Source organism: Salvelinus fontinalis, chromosome 35 (genome assembly GCF_029448725.1).
Source record: "Salvelinus fontinalis isolate EN_2023a chromosome 35, ASM2944872v1, whole genome shotgun sequence".
Taxonomy (NCBI): domain Eukaryota; kingdom Metazoa; phylum Chordata; class Actinopteri; order Salmoniformes; family Salmonidae; genus Salvelinus; species Salvelinus fontinalis.
This window is the reverse complement of record NC_074699.1, coordinates 43,013,867-43,036,721: the sequence shown is the minus strand read 5'-3', so window position 1 is coordinate 43,036,721 and position 22,855 is coordinate 43,013,867. Positions and strand designations below refer to the sequence as shown.

Below are 22,855 nucleotides of genomic sequence, written 5' to 3'. Positions count from 1 at the left end.
CAGAGAGAGGTACTGGTCCCTGAGACAGAGAGAGGTACTGGCCCCTGAGACAGAGAGAGGTACTGGCCCCTGAGATATTTAGGACAACAATAACACCACTAGCAGCAGATCTATAAAGGTTTGTAACAAGACAACAACTCAATACTAAATACATTACAACAGCCCCTCAACACTCTGCCAGACAGAACTCAATACTAAATACATTACAACAGCCCCTCAACACTCTGCCAGACAGAACTCAATACTAAATACATTACAACAGCCCCTCAACACTCTGCCAGACAGAACTCAATACTAAATACATTACAACAGCCCCTCAACACTCTGCCAGACAGACCTCAATACTAAATACATTACAACAGCCCCTCAACACTCTGCCAGACAGACCTCAATACTAAATACATTACAACAGCCCCTCAACACTCTGCCAGACAGAACTCAATACTAAATACATTACAACAGCCCCTCAACACTCTGCCAGACAGACCTCAATACATTACAACAGCCCCTCAACACTCTGCCAGACAGAACTCATTACTAAATACATTACAACAGCCCCTCAACACTCAGCCAGACAGAACTCATTACTAAATACATTACAACAGCCCCTCAACACTCTGCCAGACAGAACTCATTACTAAATACATTACAACAGCCCCTCAACACTCTGCCAGACAGAACTCATTACTAAATACATTACAACAGCCCCTCAACACTCTGCCAGACAGAACTCAATACATTACAACAGCCCCTCAACACTCAGCCAGACAGACCTCAATACTAAATACATTACAACAGCCCCTCAACACTCTGCCAGACAGAACTCAATACTAAATACATTACAACAGCCCCTCAACACTCTGCCAGACAGACTCAATACTAAATACATTACAACAGCCCCTCAACACTCTGCCAGACAGAACTCAATACTAAATACATTACAACAGCCCCTCAACACTCTGCCAGACAGAACTCAATACTAAATACACTACAACAGCCCCTCAACACTCTGCCAGACAGAACTCATTACTAAATACATTACAACAGCCCCTCAACACTCTGCCAGACAGACCTCAATACTAAATACATTACAACAGCCCCTCAACACTCTGCCAGACAGAACTCAATACTAAATACATTACAACAGCCCCTCAACACTCTGCCAGACAGACTCAATACTAAATACATTACAACAGCCCCTCAACACTCTGCCAGACAGACCTCAATACTAAATACATTACAACAGCCCCTCAACACTCTGCCAGACAGAACTCAATACTAAATACATTACAACAGCCCCTCAACACTCTGCCAGACAGACCTCAATACTAAATACATTACAACAGCCCCTCAACACTCTGCCAGACAGACCTCAATACTAAATACATTACAACAGCCCCTCAACACTCAGCCAGACAGACCTCAATACTAAATACATTACAACAGCCCCTCAACACTCTGCCAGACAGACCTCAATACTAAATACATTACAACAGCCCCTCAACACTCTGCCAGACAGAACTCAATACTAAATACACTACAACAGCCCCTCAACACTCAGCCAGACAGAACTCAATACATTACAACAGCCCCTCAACACTCTGCCAGACAGACTCAATACTAAATACATTACAACAGCCCCTCAACACTCTGCCAGACAGACTCAATACTAAATACATTACAACAGCCCCTCAACACTCTGCCAGACAGAACTCATTACTAAATACATTACAACAGCCCCTCAACACTCTGCCAGACAGACCTCAATACTAAATACATTACAACAGCCCCTCAACACTCTGCCAGACAGACCTCAATACTAAATACATTACAACAGCCCCTCAACACTCTGCCAGACAGAACTCATTACTAAATACATTACAACAGCCCCTCAACACTCTGCCAGACAGACCTCAATACTAAATACATTACAACAGCCCCTCAACACTCTGCCAGACAGAACTCATTACTAAATACATTACAACAGCCCCTCAACACTCTGCCAGACAGAACTCATTACTAAATACATTACAACAGCCCCTCAACACTCTGCCAGACAGAACTCATTACTAAATACATTACAACAGCCCCTCAACACTCTGCCAGACAACAACTCATTACTAAATACATTACAACAGCCCCTCAACACTCTGCCAGACAGAACTCATTACTAAATACATTACAACAGCCCCTCAACACTCTGCCAGACAGACTCAATACTAAATACATTACAACAGCCCCTCAACACTCTGCCAGACAGACCTCAATACTAAATACATTACAACAGCCCCTCAACACTCTGCCAGACAGACTCAATACTAAATACATTACAACAGCCCCTCAACACTCTGCCAGACAGACCTCAATACTAAATACATTACAACAGCCCCTCAACACTCTGCCAGACAGACTCAATACTAAATACATTACAACAGCCCCTCAACACTCTGCCAGACAGACCTCAATACTAAATACATTACAACAGCCCCTCAACACTCTGCCAGACAGACCTCAATACTAAATACATTACAACAGCCCCTCAACACTCTGCCAGACAGACCTCAATACTAAATACATTACAACAGCCCCTCAACACTCAGCCAGACAGACCTCAATACATTACAACAGCCCCTCAACACTCAGCCAGACAGACCTCAATACTAAATACATTACAACAGCCCCTCAACACTCTGCCAGACAGACCTCAATACTAAATACATTACAACAGCCCCTCAACACTCTGCCAGACAGACCTCAATACTAAATACATTACAACAGCCCCTCAACACTCTGCCAGACAGACCTCAATACATTACAACAGCCCCTCAACACTCAGCCAGACAGTCCCCGTCCAATCACAACACACACCACGGCTCTCCTTCAGGGCCATATCCTGGACCACCTCGTCCCCGTCCAATCACAACACACACCACGGCTCTCCTTCAGGGCCATATCCTGGACCACCTCGTCCCCGTCCAATCACAACACACACCACGGCTCTCCTTCAGGGCCATATCCTGGACCACCTCGTCCCCGTCCAATCACAACACACACCACGGCTCTCCTTCAGGGCCATATCCTGGACCACCTCGTCCCCGTCCAATCACAACACACACCACGGCTCTCCTTCAGGGCCATATCCTGGACCACCTCGTCCCCGTCCAATCACAACACACACCACGGCTCTCCTTCAGGGCCATATCCTGGACCACCTCGTCCCCGTCCAATCACAACACACACCACGGCTCTCCTTCAGGGCCATATCCTGGACCACCTCGTCCCCGTCCAATCACAACACACACCACGGCTCTCCTTCAGGGTCATATCCTGGACCACCTCGTCCCCGTCCAATCACAACACACACCACGGCTCTCCTTCAGGGCCATATCCTGGACCACCTCGTCCCCGTCCAATCACAACACACACCACGGCTCTCCTTCAGGGTCATATCCTGGACCACCTCGTCCCCGTCCAATCACAACACACACCACGCCTCTCCTTCAGGGTCATATCCTGGACCACCTCGTCCCCGTCCAATCACAACACACACCACGCCTCTTCTTCAGGGTCATATCCTGGACCACCTCGTCCCCGTCCAATCACAACACACACATTCCACTGCAGTGTGGAGCCATGGTTTGGTTTGAGAAGGAAAACAAAACTGAACTTTACAAAGAAATAGTCCTCTGAGCGTTGTGAGGGCTGTTACCACACATAGTATTACTGTGAGGGACGCCTTGGGAAACCATGGACGTTACCACACAGAGTATTACTGTGAGGGACGTTACCACACATAATATTACTGTGAGGGACGCCTTGGGAAACCATGGACGTTACCACACAGAGTATTACTGTGAGGGACGCCTTGGGAAACCATGGCCGTTACCACACAGAGTCTTACTGTGAGGGACGTTACTACACAGATTATTACTGTGAGGGACACCTTGAGAAACCATGGCTGTTACCACACAGAGTATTACTGTGAGGGACGCCTTGAGAAGCCATGGCTGTTACCACACAGAGTATTACTGTGAGGGACACCTTGAGAAACCATGGACGTTACCACACAGAGTATTACTGTGAGGGACACCTTGAGAAACCATGGACGTTACCACACAGAGTATTACTGTGAGGGACACCTTGAGAAACCATGGACGTTACCACACAGAGTATTACTGTGAGGGACACCTTGAGAAACCATGGACGTTACCACACAGAGTATTACTGTGAGGGACACCTTGAGAAACCATGGACGTTACCACACAGAGTATTACTGTGAGGGACACCTTGAGAAACCATGGACGTTACCACACAGAGTATTACTGTGAGGGACGCCTGGAGAAACCATGGCTGTTACCACACAGAGTATTACTGTGAGGGACATTACCACACAGATTATTACTGTGAGGGACGTTACCACACAGATTATTACTGTGAGGGACGTTACCACACAGATTATTACTGTGAGGGACGCCTTGAGAAGCAATGGACGTTACCACACAGAGTATTACTGTGAGGGACGCCTTGAGAAGCCATGGACGTTACTACACAGAGTATTACTGTGAGGGACGTTACCACACAGAGTATTACTGTGAGGGACGCCTTGAGAAGCCATGGACGTTACTACACAGAGTATTACTGTGAGGGACGTTACCACACAGAGTATTACTGTGAGGGTAGGACTGTGTTCCTGTATAGACCGGCTGAGGGTTTCTCCAGGTGTAGAACCATGTATCTGTGTTACCTGTATGGCTGAGGGTTTCTCCAGGCGTAGAACCAGGTCTCTGTGTTACCTGTACGGCTGAGGGTTTCTCCAGGTGTAGAACCATGTATCTGTGTTACCTGTATGGCTGAGGGTTTCTCCAGGCGTAGAACCAGGTCTCTGTGTTATCTGTACGGCTGAGGGTTTCTCCAGGCGTAGAACCAGGTCTCTGTGTTACCTGTACGGCTGAGGGTTTCTCCAGGCGTAGAACCAGGTCTCTGTGTTACCTGTACGGCTGAGGGTTTCTCCAGGTGTAGAACCAGGTCTCTGTGTTACCTGTATGGCTGAGGGTTTCTCCAGGCGTAGAACCAGGTCTCTGTGTTACCTGTACGGCTGAGCGTTTCTCCATGTGTAGAACCAGGTCTCTGTGTTACCTGTACGGCTGAGGGTTTCTCCAGGCGTAGAACCAGGTCTCTGTCAGCCAGTAACAGGACAGTGTAGATAGAGCCGGGCATAGCATCCTGTCAGGGAGACAGAGAAGAAGAGAGAGATCAGTAGAATAAAAGACAAGCAGATGAAGCTGTCTAAACAAGGGACAACCTGGGTAGGAGTTGGCAGATGAAGCTGTCTCAACAAGAAACAACATGGGTAGGAGTTGGCAGATGAAGCTGTCTCAACAAGAAACAACATGGGTAGGAGTTGGCAGATGAAGCTGTCTCAACAAGAGACAACCTGGGTAGGAGTTGGCAGATGAAGCTGTCGTAACAAGGGACTCCATGGGTAGGAGTTGGCAGATGAAGCTGTCTCAACAAGAGACAACATGGGTAGGAGTTGGCAGATGAAGCTGTCTCAACAAGAGACAACCTGGGTGGGCGTTGGCAGATGAAGCTGTCTCAACAAGGGACAACATGGGTAGGAGTTGGCAGATGAATCTGTCTAAACAAGAGACAACATGGGTAGATGTTGGCAGATGAAGCTGTCTCAACAAGAGACAACCTGGGTAGGAGTTGGCAGATGAAGCTGTCTCAACAAGGGACAACCTGGGTGGGCGTTGGCAGATGAAGCTGTCTAAACAAGAGACAACATGGGTAGGAGTTGGCAGATGAAGCTGTCTCAACAAGGGACAACATGGGTAGATGTTGGCAGATGAAGCTGTCTCAACAAGAGACAACCTGGGTGGGCGTTGGCAGATGAAGCTGTCTAAACAAGAGACAACATGGGTAGGAGTTGGCAGATGAAGCTGTCTCAACAAGGGACAACATGGGTAGGAGTTGGCAGATGAAGCTGGCAGATGAAGCTGTCTAAACAAGAGACAACATGGGTAGGAGTTGGCAGATGAAGCTGTCTCAACAAGAGACAACATGGGTATGAGTTGGCAGATGAAGCTGTCTCAACAAGAGACAACATGGGTAGGAGTTGGCAGATGAAGCTGTCTCAACAAGAGACAACATGGGTAGGAGTTGGCAGATGAAGCTGTCTCAACAAGAGACAACATGGGTGGGCGTTGGCAGATGAAGCTGTCTCAACAAGAGACAACCTGGGTGGGCGTTGGCAGATGAAGCTGGCGTAACAAGAGACAACATGGGTAGGTGTTGGCAGATGCAGGTTTTGACAGCCTTGAAAATGGTTGCTCAGGCAAACATATGACAGGATGTTTTAAAGCAGGATAGCAACCAGTGACAGGTGGCACCGTATCCAGTATCCAGTTTAACACCTACAGTATCCAGTATCCAGTTTAACACCTACAGTATCCAGTCTCCAGTTTAACACCTACAGTATCCAGTATCCAGTTTAACACCTACAGTATCCAGTATCCAGTTTAACAAATACAGTATCCAGTTTAACACCTACAGTATCCAGTATCCAGTTTAACACCTACAGTATCCAGTATCCAGTTTAACACCTACAGTATAACACCTACAGTATCCAGTTTAACACCTACAGTATCCAGTATCCAGTTTAACACCTACAGTATCCAGTATCCAGTTTAACAAATACAGTATCCAGTTTAACAAATACAGTATCCAGTTTAACACCTACAGTATCCAGTATCCAGTTTAACACCTACAGTATCCAGTATCCAGTTTAACACCTACAGTATACAGTCTCCAGTTTAACACCTACAGTCTCCAGTTTAACACCTACAGTATCCAGTTTAACACCTACAGTGTTAAACTGGATACAAACTGGATACACCTACAGTATCCAGTTTAACACCTACAGTCTCCAGTTTAACACCTACAGTATCCAGTTTAACACCTACAGTATCCAGTTTAACACCTACAGTATCCAGTTTAACACCTACAGTATCCAGTTTAACACCTACAGTATCCAGTTTAACACCTACAGTATCCAGTTTAACACCTACAGAATCCAGTTTAACACCTACAGTATCCAGTATCCAGTTTAACACCTACAGTATCCAGAATTAAGACCTACAGTATCAAGTTTAACACCTACAGTATCCAATATAAGACCTACAGTATCCAGTTTAACACCTACAGTATCCAGAATTAAGACCTACAGTATCAAGTTTAACACCTACAGTATCCAGTTTAACACCTACAGTATCCAGTATCCAGTTTAACACCTACAGTATCCAGTTTAACACCTACAGTATCTAGTATAACACCTACAGTATCCAGTTTATCACCTACAGTATCCAGTATCCAGTTTAACACCTACAGTATCTAGTTTAACACCTACAGTATCCAGTTTAACACCTACAGTATCTAGTATAACACCTACAGTATCCAGTTTAACACCTACAGTCTCCAGTTTAACACCTACGTCTCCAGTTTAACACCTACAGTATCCAGTTTAACACCTACAGTATCTAGTATAACACCTACAGTATCCAGTATCTAGTATAACACCTACAGTCTCTAGTATAACACCTACAGTATCCAGTATCCAGTTTAACACCTACAGTATCCAGTCTCCAGTTTAACACCTACAGTATAACACCTACAGTCTCCAGTTTAACACCTACAGTCTCCAGTATCCAGTTTAACACCTACAGTATAACACCTACAGTCTCCAGTTTAACACCTACAGTTTAACACCTACAGTATCCAGTATCCAGTTTAACACCTACAGTCTCCAGTATCCAGTTTAACACCTACAGTATCCAGTCTCCAGTTTAACACCTACAGTATAACACCTACAGTCTCCAGTATCCAGTTTAACACCTACAGTATCCAGTTTAACACCTACAGTCTCCAGTATCCAGTTTAACACCTACAGTATCCAGTTTAACACCTACAGTATCCAGTATCCAGTATAACACCTACAGTCTCCAGTTTAACACCTACAGTCTCCAGTATCCAGTTTAACACCTACAGTCTCCAGTATCCAGTTTAACACCTACAGTATCCAGTATCCAGTTTAACACCTACAGTATAACACCTACAGTATCCAGTTTAACACCTACAGTCTCCAGTATCCAGTTTAACACCTACAGTATCCAGTTTAACACCTACAGTATCCAGTATCCAGTTTAACACCTACAGTCTCCAGTATCCAGTTTAACACCTACAGTCTCCAGTTTAACACCTACAGTATACAGTATCCAGTATAACACCTACAGTATCCAGTATCCAGTATAACACCTACAGTATCCAGTTTAACACCTACAGTATCCAGTATCCAGTTTAACACCTACAGTCTCCAGTATCCAGTTTAACACCTACAGTCTCCAGTATCCAGTTTAACACCTACAGTCTCCAGTTTAACACCTACAGTCTCCAGTATCCAGTTTAACACCTACAGTCTCCAGTTTAACACCTACAGTATCCAGTATCCAGTTTAACACCTACAGTATCCAGTCTCCAGTTTAACACCTACAGTATCCAGTATCCAGTTTAACACCTACAGTATCCAGTTTAACAAATACAGTATCCAGTTTAACACCTACAGTATCCAGTATCCAGTTTAACACCTACAGTATCCAGTATCCAGTTTAACACCTACAGTATAACACCTACAGTATCCAGTTTAACACCTACAGTATCCAGTATCCAGTTTAACACCTACAGTATCCAGTATCCAGTTTAACAAATACAGTATCCAGTTTAACAAATACAGTATCCAGTTTAACACCTACAGTATCCAGTATCCAGTTTAACACCTACAGTATCCAGTATCCAGTTTAACACCTACAGTATACAGTCTCCAGTTTAACACCTACAGTCTCCAGTTTAACACCTACAGTATCCAGTTTAACACCTACAGTGTTAAACTGGATACAAACTGGATACACCTACAGTATCCAGTTTAACACCTACAGTCTCCAGTTTAACACCTACAGTATCCAGTTTAACACCTACAGTATCCAGTTTAACACCTACAGTATCCAGTTTAACACCTACAGTATCCAGTTTAACACCTACAGTATCCAGTTTAACACCTACAGTATCCAGTTTAACACCTACAGAATCCAGTTTAACACCTACAGTATCCAGTATCCAGTTTAACACCTACAGTATCCAGAATTAAGACCTACAGTATCAAGTTTAACACCTACAGTATCCAATATAAGACCTACAGTATCCAGTTTAACACCTACAGTATCCAGAATTAAGACCTACAGTATCAAGTTTAACACCTACAGTATCCAGTTTAACACCTACAGTATCCAGTATCCAGTTTAACACCTACAGTATCCAGTTTAACACCTACAGTATCTAGTATAACACCTACAGTATCCAGTTTATCACCTACAGTATCCAGTATCCAGTTTAACACCTACAGTATCTAGTTTAACACCTACAGTATCCAGTTTAACACCTACAGTATCTAGTATAACACCTACAGTATCCAGTTTAACACCTACAGTCTCCAGTTTAACACCTACGTCTCCAGTTTAACACCTACAGTATCCAGTTTAACACCTACAGTATCTAGTATAACACCTACAGTATCCAGTATCTAGTATAACACCTACAGTCTCTAGTATAACACCTACAGTATCCAGTATCCAGTTTAACACCTACAGTATCCAGTCTCCAGTTTAACACCTACAGTATAACACCTACAGTCTCCAGTTTAACACCTACAGTCTCCAGTATCCAGTTTAACACCTACAGTATAACACCTACAGTCTCCAGTTTAACACCTACAGTTTAACACCTACAGTATCCAGTATCCAGTTTAACACCTACAGTCTCCAGTATCCAGTTTAACACCTACAGTATCCAGTCTCCAGTTTAACACCTACAGTATAACACCTACAGTCTCCAGTATCCAGTTTAACACCTACAGTATCCAGTTTAACACCTACAGTCTCCAGTATCCAGTTTAACACCTACAGTATCCAGTTTAACACCTACAGTATCCAGTATCCAGTATAACACCTACAGTCTCCAGTTTAACACCTACAGTCTCCAGTATCCAGTTTAACACCTACAGTCTCCAGTATCCAGTTTAACACCTACAGTATCCAGTATCCAGTTTAACACCTACAGTATAACACCTACAGTATCCAGTTTAACACCTACAGTATCCAGTATCCAGTTTAACACCTACAGTCTCCAGTATCCAGTTTAACACCTACAGTATCCAGTTTAACACCTACAGTCTCCAGTATCCAGTTTAACACCTACAGTATCCAGTTTAACACCTACAGTATCCAGTATCCAGTTTAACACCTACAGTCTCCAGTATCCAGTTTAACACCTACAGTCTCCAGTTTAACACCTACAGTATACAGTATCCAGTATAACACCTACAGTATCCAGTATCCAGTATAACACCTACAGTATCCAGTTTAACACCTACAGTATCCAGTATCCAGTTTAACACCTACAGTCTCCAGTATCCAGTTTAACACCTACAGTCTCCAGTATCCAGTTTAACACCTACAGTCTCCAGTTTAACACCTACAGTCTCCAGTATCCAGTTTAACACCTACAGTCTCCAGTTTAACACCTACAGTCTCCAGTATCCAGTATAACACCTACAGTATCCAGTTTAACACCTACAGTATCCAGTCTCCAGTTTAACACCTACAGTATCCAGTCTCCAGTTTAACACCTACAGTATCCAGTTTAACACCTACAGTATCCAGTATCCAGTATAACACCTACAGTATCCAGTATCCAGTATAACACCTACAGTATCCAGTCTCCAGTTTAACACCTACAGTATCCAGTTTAACACCTACAGTCTCCAGTATCCAGTTTAACACCTACAGTATCCAGTCTCCAGTTTAACACCTACAGTATCCAGTATCCAGTTTAACACCTACAGTATCCAGTATAACACCTACAGTATCCAGTTTAACACCTACAGTATCCAGTATCCAGTTTAACACCTACAGTCTCCAGTATCCAGTTTAACACCTACAGTATCCAGTTTAACACCTACAGTCTCCAGTATCCAGTTTAACACCTACAGTATCCAGTCTCCAGTTTAACACCTACAGTATCCAGTATCTAGTATAACACCTACAGTATCCAGTTTAACACCTACAGTATCCAGTATCCAGTTTAACACCTACAGTCTCCAGTATCCAGTTTAACACCTACAGTATCCAGTTTAACACCTACAGTCTCCAGTATCCAGTTTAACACCTACAGTATCCAGTCTCCAGTTTAACACCTACAGTATCCAGTATCCAGTTTAACACCTACAGTATCCAGTATCCAGTTTAACACCTACAGTCTCCAGTTTAACACCTACAGTATCCAGTATCCAGTATAACACCTACAGTATCCAGTTTAACACCTACAGTATCCAGTTTAACACCTACAGTATCCAGTATCCAGTATAACACCTACAGTCTCCAGTTTAACACCTACAGTATCCAGTCTCCAGTTTAACACCTACAGTATCCAGTTTAACACCTACAGTATCCAGTATCCAGTATAACACCTACAGTATCCAGTCTCCAGTTTAACACCTACAGTATACAGTCTCCAGTTTAACACCTACAGTATCCACATTGTCTCTGTACCGGTACCCCCTGTATATAGCCCCCACATTGACTCTGTACCGGTACCCCCTGTATATAGCCTCCACATTGACTCTGTACCGGTACCCCCTGTATATAGCCTCCACATTGACTCTGTACCGGTACCCCCTGTATATAGCCTCCACATTGACTCTGTACCGGTACCCCCTGTATATAGCCTCCACATTGACTCTGTACCGTAACACCCTGTATATAGTCTCCACATTGACTCTGTACCGTAACACCCTGTATATAGCCTCCACATTGACTCTGTATCGTAACACCCTGTATATAGCCTCCACATTGACTCTGTACCGTAACACCCTGTATATAGCCTCCACATTGACTCTGTACCGTAACACCCTGTATATAGTCTCCACATTGACTCTGTACCGTAACACCCTGTATATAGCCTCCACATTGACTCTGTATCGTAACACCCTGTATATAGCCTCCACATTGACTCTGTACAGGTACCTCCTGTATATAGCCTCCACATTGACTCTGTACCGGTACCCCCTGTATATAGCCTCCACATTGACTCTGTACCGGTATCCCCTGTATATAGCCTCCACATTGACTCAGTACCGTAACACCCTGTATATAGCCTCCACATTGACTCTGTACCGTAATACCCTGTATATAGCCTCCACATTGACTCTGTACCGGTACCCCCTGTATATAGCCTCCACATTGACTCTGTACCGGTGCCCCGTGTATATAGCCTCCACATTGACTCTGTACCGGTGCCCCGTGTATATAGCCTCCACATTGACTCTGTACCGGTATCCCCTGTATTTAGCCTCCACATTGACTCTGTACCGTAACACCCTGTATATAGTCTCCACATTGACTCTGTACCGTAACACCCTGTATATAGCCTCCACATTGACTCTGTACCAGTACCCCCTGTATATAGCCTCCACATTGACTCTGTACCGGTATCCCCTGTATATAGCCTCCACATTGACTCTGTACCGTAACACCCTGTATATAGCCTCCACATTGACTCTGTACCGGTACCCCCTGTATATAGTCTCCACATTGACTCGGTACCGGTACCCCCTGTATATAGTCTCCACATTGACTCGGTACCGGTACACCCTGTATATAGCCTCCACATTGACTCAGTACCGTAACACCCTGTGTACAGCCATGGGTGGGCCTTAGAGGGCATAGGCCCACTCACTGGGGAGCCAGGACCCCTCACTGGGGAGCCAGGACCACCCACTGGGGAGCCAGGACCACTCACTGGGGAGCCAGGACCCCTCACTGGGGAGCCAGGACCCCTCACTGGGGAGCCAGGACCCCTCACTGGGGAGCCAGGACCCCTCACTGGGGAGCCAGGACCCCTCACTGGGGAGCCAGGAATACTCACTGGGGAGCCAGGACCACTCACTGGGGAGCCAGGACCCCTCACTGGGGAGCCAGGACCACTCACTGGGGAGCCAGGACCCCTCACTGGGGAGCCAGGACCCCTCACTGGGGAGCCAGGACCCCTCACTGGGGAGCCAGGACCCCTCACTGGGGAGCCAGGACCCCTCACTGGGGAGCCAGGACCACTCACTGGGGAGCCAGGATCCCTCACTGGGGAGCCAGGACCCCTCACTGGGGAGCCAGGACCCCTCACTGGGGAGCCAGGACCCCTCACTGGGGAGCCAGGACCACTCACTGGGGAGCCAGGACCCCTCACTGGGGAGCCAGGACCCCTCACTGGGGAGCCAGGACCCCTCACTGGGGAGCCAGGACCCCTCACTGGGGAGCCAGGCCCAGCCAATCAGAATGAGTTTTCCCCACAAAAGGGACTTTACAACGGACAGAAATTCAACTTGACAGGAGATTAAATCATGTCCACCACAAACAGGAGAAAACAGGAACCAAATGACCATCACAGCAGCCTTTGTGGTCAAATCAATCAGTGAACAATGCATCAAAGACAGAGACTGTGGCCAGGATAAGGCCAGTACTGCTCTAAAGTAGTGCACTAGGAAGGGAATAGGGTGCCATTTGGTACACAGCCGAGGTGTCAGGCCCTTAGACCCAGTAATAAGGTGATGCTATGTGTGCTGGGGAGGGGGGGGTCCGTGGGGGCTATTCCCCGTGGGACCAGGAGGTCTGGTGAGGGGCTTCATTAGGGGACGGACCTCTGTGGCTGAGGGTGATAACTCTGCTCCTCTGTCATTGTTAGCAGTGACCTGGAATGGAGGGAAGGACACACGTGTTCTAGAACCCTCTCAACATCAGACAGACAGAGCACTCAGTTCTAGAACCCTCACAACATCAGACAGACAGAGCACTCGCCATGTTCTAGAACCCTCACAACATCAGACAGACAGAGCACTCGGTTCTAGAACCCTCACAACATCAGACAGACAGAGCACTCGCCATGTTCTAGAACCCTCACAACATCAGACAGACAGAGCACTCGGTTCTAGAACCCTCACAACATCAGACAGACAGAGCACTCGCCATGTTCTAGAACCTTCACAACATCAGACAGACAGAGCACTCGCCATGTTCTAGAACCTTCACAACATCAGACAGACAGAGCACTCGCCATGTTCTAGAACCTTCACAACATCAGACAGAGCACTCACCATGTTCTAGAACCCTCACAACATCAGACAGACCGAGCACTTGCCATGTTCTAGAACCCTCACAACATCAGACAGACAGAGCACTCGCCATGTTCTAGAACCTTCACAACATCAGACAGACAGAGCACTCGCCATGTTCTAGAACCCTCACAACATCAGACAGGCCGAGCACTTGCCATGTTCTAGAACCCTCACAACATCAGACAGGCCGAGCACTTGCCATGTTTTAGAACCCTCACAACATCATACAGACAGAGCACTCGCCATGTTCTAGAACCTTCACAACATCAGACAGACAGAGCACTCGCCATGTTCTAGAACCCTCACAACATCAGACAGACAGAGCACTTGCCATGTTCTAGAACCCTCACAACATCAGACAGACAGAGCACTCAGTTCTCGGACCATCACAACATCAGACAGATCACTCAGTTCTAGAACCCTCACAACAGACAGACAGAGCACTCAGTTCTAGAACCCTCACAACATCAGACAGACAGAGCACTCAGTTCTAGAACCCTCACAACATCAGACAGACAGAGCACTCAGTTCTAGAACCCTCACAACATCAGACAGACAGAGCACTCAGTTCTAGAACCCTCACAACATCAGACAGACAGACCACTCAATTCTAGAACCCTCACAACATCAGACAGACAGAGCACTCAGTTCTAGAACCCTCACAACATCAGACAGACAGAGCACTCAGTTCTAGAACCCTCACAACATCAGACAGACAGAGCACTCAGTTCTAGAACCCTCACAACATCAGACAGACAGAGGATCTCTAAATCACAGAGATAATGACTGAATCTAACGGTGTTGCTGTGTCCCGGTGTCTGACACCAGCGTAGCTTCAGGAGACAGTCTGAACAGAGGAATAATACACAGTACTGCCTGGCAGTAATGAAGTCCTCTCACCATCTATTCCTACTGAAACAGAGACGTAGAGGACGCTCCAGGGTGTCCACTAGACAACCATCAAGTGGAACGTTTGGAGGCCAACGGCCCCCTGATTACAAACAGACTCCATGACCACAACAAGCTGTTTTTACATTTAACAGACTCTCTTATCCAGAGAGACTTACAGTAGAGAGTCATTTAACAGACTCTCTGATCCAGAGAGACTTACAGTAGAGAGTCATTTAACAGACTCTCTGATCCAGAGAGACTTACAGTGGAGAGTCATTTAACAGACTCTCTGATCCAGAGAGACTTACAATAGAGAGTCATTTTACAGACTCTCTGATCCAGAGAGACTTACAGTAGAGAGTCATTTAACAGACTCTCTGATCCAGAGAGACTTACAGTAGAGAGTCATTTAACAGACTCTCTGATCCAGAGAGACTTACAGTAGAGAGTCATTTAACAGACTCTCTTATCCAGAGAGACTTACAGTAGAGAGTCATTTAACAGACTCTCTCATCCAGAGAGACTTACAGTAGAGAGTCATTTAACAGACTCTCTGATCCAGAGAGACTTACAATAGAGAGTCATTTAACAGACTCTCTGATCCAGAGAGACTTACAGTAGTGAGTCATTTAACAGACTCTCTCATCCAGAGACACTACAGTAGAGAGTCATTTAACAGACTCTCTTATCCAGAGAGACTTACAGTAGAGAGTCATTTAACAGACTCTCTTATCCAGAGAGACTTACAGTAGAGTCATTTAACAGACTCTCTTATCCAGAGAGACTTACAGTAGAGAGTCATTTAACAGACTCCCTTATCCAGAGAGACTTACAGTAGAGTCATTTAACAGACTCTCTGATCCAGAGACTTACAGTAGAGTCATTTAACAGACTCTCTGATCCAGAGTCACTTACAGTAGAGTCATTTAACCGACTCTCTTATCCAGAGAGACTTACAGTAGAGAGTCATTTAACAGACTCTCTTATCCAGAGAGACTTACAGTAGAGAGTCATTTAACAGACTCTCTGATCCAGAGAGACTTACAGTAGAGAGTCATTTAACAGACTCTCTTATCCAGAGAGACTTACAGTAGAGTCATTTAACCGACTCTCTTATCCAGAGAGACTTACAGTAGAGAGTCATTTAACAGACTCTCTTATCCAGAGACTTACAGTAGAAAGTCATACATGTTTATACGGGTCCCCCAGTGGGAATCGAACCCACAACCCTGAGGGTGTAAGAGCCATGCTGTACCAACTGAACCAAACAGGATCTGAGTTGTTCCTTTCACCAGGACCTTAAGACTGTTGTCTGTCTGTCTGTCTGTCTGTCTGTCTCTGTCTGCCTGCCTGTCTGTCTGTCTGCCTGTCTGTCTGCCTGCCTGTCTGTCTGCCTGCCTGTCTGTCTGCCTGCCTGTCTGTCTGCCTGCGTCTGTCTGCCTGCGTCTGTCTGCCTGCGTCTGTCTGCCTGCGTCTGTCTGCCTGCGTCTGTCTGTCTGCGTCTGTCTGTCTGTCTGCGTCTGTCTGTCTGTCTGTCTGTCTGTCTGTCTGTCTGTCTGTCTGTCTGCGTCTGTCTGTCTGCGTCTGTCTGTCTGCGTCTGTCTGTCTGCCTGTCTGTCTGTCTCTCTGCCTGTATGTCTGTCTCTCTGCCTGTCTGTCTCTCTGCCTGTCTGTCTCTCTGCCTGTCTGTCTCTCTGCCTGTCTGTCTCTCTGCCTGTCTGTCTCTCTGCCTGTCTGCATGTCCGTCCGTCTGCCTGTCTGCATGTCCGTCCGTCTGCCTGTCCGTCCGTCTGCCTGTCTGCCTGTCCGTCCGTCTGCCTGTCTGCCTGTCTGCCTGTCCGTCCGTCTGCCTGTCTGCCTGTCCGTCCGTCTCTGCCTGTCCGTCCGTCCGTCTCTGCCTGTCCGTCCGTCCGTCTCTGCCTGTCCGTCCGTCCGTCTCTGCCTGTCCGTCCGTCCGTCTCTGCCTGTCCGTCCGTCCGTCTCTGCCTGTCCGTCCGTCCGTCTCTGCCTGTCCGTCCGTCCGTCTCTGCCTGTCCGTCCGTCCGTCTCTGCCTGTCCGTCCGTCCGTCTCTGCCTGTCCGTCCGTCCGTCTCTGCCTGTCCGTCCGTCCGTCTCTGCCTGTCCGTCCGTCCGTCTCTGCCTGTCCGTCCGTCCGTCTCTGCCTGTCCGTCCGTCCGTCTCTGCCTGTCCGTCCGTCTCTCTCTGCCTGTCCGTCCGTCTCTCTCTGCCTGTCCGTCCGTCTCTCTCTGCCTGTCCGTCCGTCTCTCTCTGCCTGTCCGTCCGTCTCTCTCTGCCTGTCCGTCCGTCTCTCTCTGCCTGTCCGTCCGTCTCTCTCTGCCTGTCCGTCCGTCTCTCTCTGCCTGTCTGTCTGTCTGTCTGTCTGTCTGTTCAACCAGAGAGGAGACTGGTATCTGAGCAACGATGTCAGGACTGGACCCTTAGTTCAACCAGAGAGGAGACTGGTATCTGAGCAACGATGTCAGGACTGGACCCTTAGTTCAACCAGAGAGGAGACTGGTATCTGAGCAACGATGTCAGGGCTGGACCCTTAGTTCAACCAGAGAGGAGACTGGTATCTAAGTAACGATGTCAGGGACTGGACCCGTATCCAACCAGAGAGGAGACTAGTATCTGAGCAACGATGTCAGGGCTGGACCCTTAGTTCAACCAGAGAGGAGACTGGTATCTGAGCAACGATGTCAGGACTGGACCCTTAGTTCAACCAGAGAGGAGACTGGTATCTGAGCAACGATGTCAGGGACTGGACCCTTAGTTCAACCAGAGAGGAGACTGGTATCTGAGCAACGATGTCAGGGCTGGACCCTTAGTTCAACCAGAGAGGAGACTGGTATCTGAGCAACGATGTCAGGGACTGGACCCTTAGTTCAACCAGAGAGGAGACTGGTATCTGAGCAACGATGTCAGGGCTGGACCCTTAGTTCAACCAGAGAGGAGACTGGTATCTGAGCAACGATGTCAGGGCTGGACCCGTATCCAACCAGAGAGGAGACTGGTATCTGAGCAACGATGTCAGGGCTGGACCCCTAGTTCAACCAGAGAGGAGACTGGTATCTGAGCAACGATGTCAGGGCTGGACCCGTATCCAACCAGAGAGGAGACTGGTATCTGAGCAACGATGTCAGGGCTGGACCCCTAGTTCAACCAGAGAGGAGACTGGTATCTGAGCAACGATGTCAGGGCTGGACCCTTAGTTCAACCAGAGAGGAGACTGGTATCTGAGCAACGATGTCAGGACTGGACCCGTATCCAACCAGAGAGGAGACTGGTATCTGAGCAACGATGTCAGGGATGGACCCGTATCCAACCAGAGAGGAGACTGGTATCTGAGCAACGATGTCAGGGCTGGACCCGTATCCAACCAGAGAGGAGACTGGTATCTGAGCAATGATGTCAGGACTGGACCCTTAGTTCAACCAGAGAGGAGACTGGTATCTGAGCAACGATGTCAGGGCTGGACCCTTAGTTCAACCAGAGAGGAGACTGGTATCTGAGCAACGATGTCAGGACTGGACCCGTATCCAACCAGAGAGGAGACTGGTATCTGAGCAACGATGTCAGGGCTGGACCCTTATCCAACCAGAGAGGAGACTGGTATCTGAGCAACGATGTCAGGCTGGACCCGTATCCAACCGGAGAGGAGACTGGTATCTAAGCAACGATGTCAGGGCTGGACCCGTATCCAACCAGAGAGGAGACTGGTATCTGAGCAACGATGTCAGGGACTGGACCAGTATCCAACCAGAGAGGAGACTGGTATCTGAGCAACGATGTCAGGACTGGACCCGTATCCAACCAGAGAGGAGACTGGTATCTGAGCAACGATGTCAGGACTGGACCAGTATCCAACCAGAGAGGAGACTGGTACCTGAGCAACGATGTCAGGACTGGACCCTTAGTTCAACCAGAGAGGAGACTGGTATCTGAGCAACGATGTCAGGGACTGGACCCGTATCCAACCAGAGAGGAGACTGGTATCTAAGCAACGATGTCAGGACTGGACCCGTATCCAACCAGAGAGGAGACTGGTATCTGAGCAACGATGTCAGGACTGGACCCTTAGTTCAACCAGAGAGGAGACTGGTATCTAAGCAACGATGTCAGGGCTGGACCCTTAGTTCAACCAGAGAGGAGACTGGTATCTGAGCAACGATGTCAGGGCTGGACCCGTATCCAACCAGAGAGGAGACTGGTATCTAAGCAACGATGTCAGGACTGGACCCTTATCCAACCAGAGAGGAGACTGGTATCTGAGCAACGATGTCAGGGACTGGACCCTTAGTTCAACCAGAGAGGAGACTGGTATCTGAGCAACGATGTCAGGACTGGACCCTTAGTTCAACCAGAGAGGAGACTGGTATCTGAGCAACGATGTCAGGGCTGGACCCTTAGTTCAACCAGAGAGGAGACTGGTATCTAAGCAACGATGTCAGGGACTGGACCCGTATCCAACCAGAGAGGAGACTGGTATCTGAGCAACGATGTCAGGGCTGGACCCTTAGTTCAACCAGAGAGGAGACTGGTATCTGAGCAACGATGTCAGGGCTGGACCCGTATCCAACCAGAGAGGAGACTGGTATCTGAGCAACGATGTCAGGGCTGGACCCTTAGTTCAACCAGAGAGGAGACTGGTATCTGAGCAACGATGTCAGGGACTGGACCCGTATCCAACCAGAGAGGAGACTGGTATCTAAGCAACGATGTCAGGACTGGACCCTTAGTTCAACCAGAGAGGAGACTGGTATCTGAGCAACGATGTCAGGGCTGGACCCTTATCCAACCAGAGGGGAGACTGGTATCTGAGCAACGATGTCAGGGCTGGACCCTTAGTTCAACCAGAGAGGAGACTGGTATCTGAGCAACGATGTCAGGACTGGACCCGTATCCAACCAGAGAGGAGACTGGTATCTGAGCAACGATGTCAGGGACTGGACCCTTAGTTCAACCAGAGAGGAGACTGGTATCTAAGCAACGATGTCAGGGCTGGACCCTTATCCAACCAGAGGGGAGACTGGTATCTAAGCAACGATGTTGCCTCATTATCAACTGAACGCAGTCTGGAGACACAGCAACGACACCACGGACCCAGTCCACCAGAAGAACAGCTTGTCTTCAGAGGGCTGGGAACTTAGGAGGTCTGACCAGACCCCCAGTGTGACGATGGCGTGTTGTTTTAACCAGCTTACTGATACTGACCAGGTGAAGGACTGGTCCACATGACAGGCAGAAGGAAGCGGCTATGTTGACATCATTTGTCTGACAGGAAGTTGGGATGTGTCTCTACCGCAGGTGTTCTCTGTAAAACGATAACAGTAGTCACAGGGTCTGTAAACACGGTTTCCTGTTTGACCGTGTTCTCTGTAAAACACTAACAGTAGTCACAGGGTCTGTAAACACGGTTCCCTGGTTTCCTGTTTGACCGTGTTCTCTGTAAAACACTAACAGTAGTCACAGGGTCTGTAAACACGGTTCCCTGGTTTCCTGTTTGACCGTGTTCTCTGTAAAAAACTAACAGTAGTCACAGGGTCTGTGAACACGGTTCCCTGGTTTCCTGTTTGACCGTGTTCTCTGTAAAACACTAACAGTAGTCACAGGGTCTGTGAACACGGTTTCCTGGTTTCCTGTTTGACCGTGTTCTCTGTAAAACACTAACAGTAGTCACAGGGTCTGTAAACTCGGTTTCCTGTTTGACCGTGTTCTCTGTAAAACACTAACAGTAGTCACAGGGTCTGTAAACAGGGTTCCCTGGTTTCCTGTTTGACCGTGTTCTCTGTAAAACACTAACAGTAGTCACAGGGTCTGTAAACTCGGTTCCCTGGTTTCATGTTTGACCGTGTTCTCTGTAAAACACTAACAGTAGTCACAGGGTCTGTAAACTCGGTTCCCTGGTTTCCTGTTTGACCGTGTTCTCTGTAAAACACTAACAGTAGTCACAGGGTCTGTAAACTCGGTTCCCTGGTTTCATGTTTGACCGTGTTCTCTGTAAAACACTAACAGTAGTCACAGGGTCTGTAAACTCGGTTCCCTGGTTTCCTGTTTGACCGTGTTCTCTGTAAAACACTAACAGTAGTCACAGGGTCTGTAAACACGGTTCCCTGGTTTCGTGTTTGACCGTGTTCTCTGTAAAACACTAACAGTAGTCACAGGGTCTGTAAACACGGTTCCCTGGTTTCCTGTTTGACCGTGTTCTCTGTAAAACACTAACAGTAGTCACAGGGTCTGTAAACACGGTTCCCTGGTTTCATGTTTGACCGTGTTCTCTGTAAAACACTAACAGTAGTCACAGAGTCTGTGAACACGGTTCCCTGGTTTCCTGTTTGACCGTGTTCTCTGTAAAACACTAACAGTAGTCACAGGGTCTGTAAACACGGTTCCCTGGTTTCCTGTTTGACCGTGTTCTCTGTAAAACACTAACAGTAGTCACAGGGTCTGTAAACAGGGTTCCCTGGTTTCCTGTTTGACCGTGTTCTCTGTAAAACACTAACAGTAGTCACAGGGTCTGTAAACTCGGTTCCCTGGTTTCCTGTTTGACCGTGTTCTCTGTAAAACAATAACAGTAGTCACAGGGTCTGTAAACACGGTTTCCTGTTTGACCGTGTTCTCTGTAAAACACTAACAGTAGTCACAGGGTCTGTAAACAGGGTTCCCTGGTTTCCTGTTTGACCGTGTTCTCTGTAAAACACTAACAGTAGTCACAGGGTCTGTAAACTCGGTTCCCTGGTTTCATGTTTGACCGTGTTCTCTGTAAAACACTAACAGTAGTCACAGGGTCTGTAAACTCGGTTCCCTGGTTTCCTGTTTGACCGTGTTCTCTGTAAAACACTAACAGTAGTCACAGGGTCTGTAAACTCGGTTCCCTGGTTTCATGTTTGACCGTGTTCTCTGTAAAACACTAACAGTAGTCACAGGGTCTGTAAACACGGTTCCCTGGTTTCCTGTTTGACCGTGTTCTCTGTAAAACACTAACAGTAGTCACAGGGTCTGTAAACACGGTTTCCTGTTTGACCGTGTTCTCTGTAAAACACTAACAGTAGTCACAGGGTCTGTAAACTCGGTTCCCTGGTTTCATGTTTGACCGTGTTCTCTGTAAAACACTAACAGTAGTCACAGGGTCTGTAAACACGGTTCCCTGGTTTCATGTTTGACCGTGTTCTCTGTAAAACACTAACAGTAGTCACAGGGTCTGTAAACTCGGTTCCCTGGTTTCCTGTTTGACCGTGTTCTCTGTAAAACACTAACAGTAGTCACAGGGTCTGTAAACTCGGTTCCCTGGTTTCATGTTTGACCGTGTTCTCTGTAAAACACTAACAGTAGTCACAGGGTCTGTAAACTCGGTTCCCTGGTTTCCTGCTTGACCGTGTTCTCTGTAAAACACTAACAGTAGTCACAGGGTCTGTAAACTCGGTTCCCTGGTTTCCTGTTTGACCGTGTTCTCTGTAAAACACTAACAGTAGTCACAGGGTCTGTAAACACGGTTCCCTGGTTTCCTGTTTGACCGTGTTCTCTGTAAAACACTAACAGTAGTCACAGGGTCTGTAAACACGGTTTCCTGTTTGACCGTGTTCTCTGTAAAACACTAACAGTAGTCACAGGGTCTGTAAACTCGGTTCCCTGGTTTCATGTTTGACCGTGTTCTCTGTAAAACACTAACAGTAGTCACAGGGTCTGTAAACA

At 47.2% G+C, this 22,855-nt stretch overlaps 1 protein-coding gene across 1 annotated transcript in view; it reads right to left on the bottom strand.

Moving 5' to 3' along the window:
• LOC129834957 (mucin-2-like) overlaps nt 1-22,855 on the bottom strand; it is a 92,733-nt gene that overhangs the window by 11,969 nt on the left and 57,909 nt on the right. Inside the window, exon 11 of the mRNA XM_055900325.1 lies at nt 5,137-5,223. Coding sequence (XP_055756300.1) covers nt 5,137-5,223 — 87 coding nt within the window. The remainder of the gene's footprint in view (nt 1-5,136; nt 5,224-22,855) is intronic.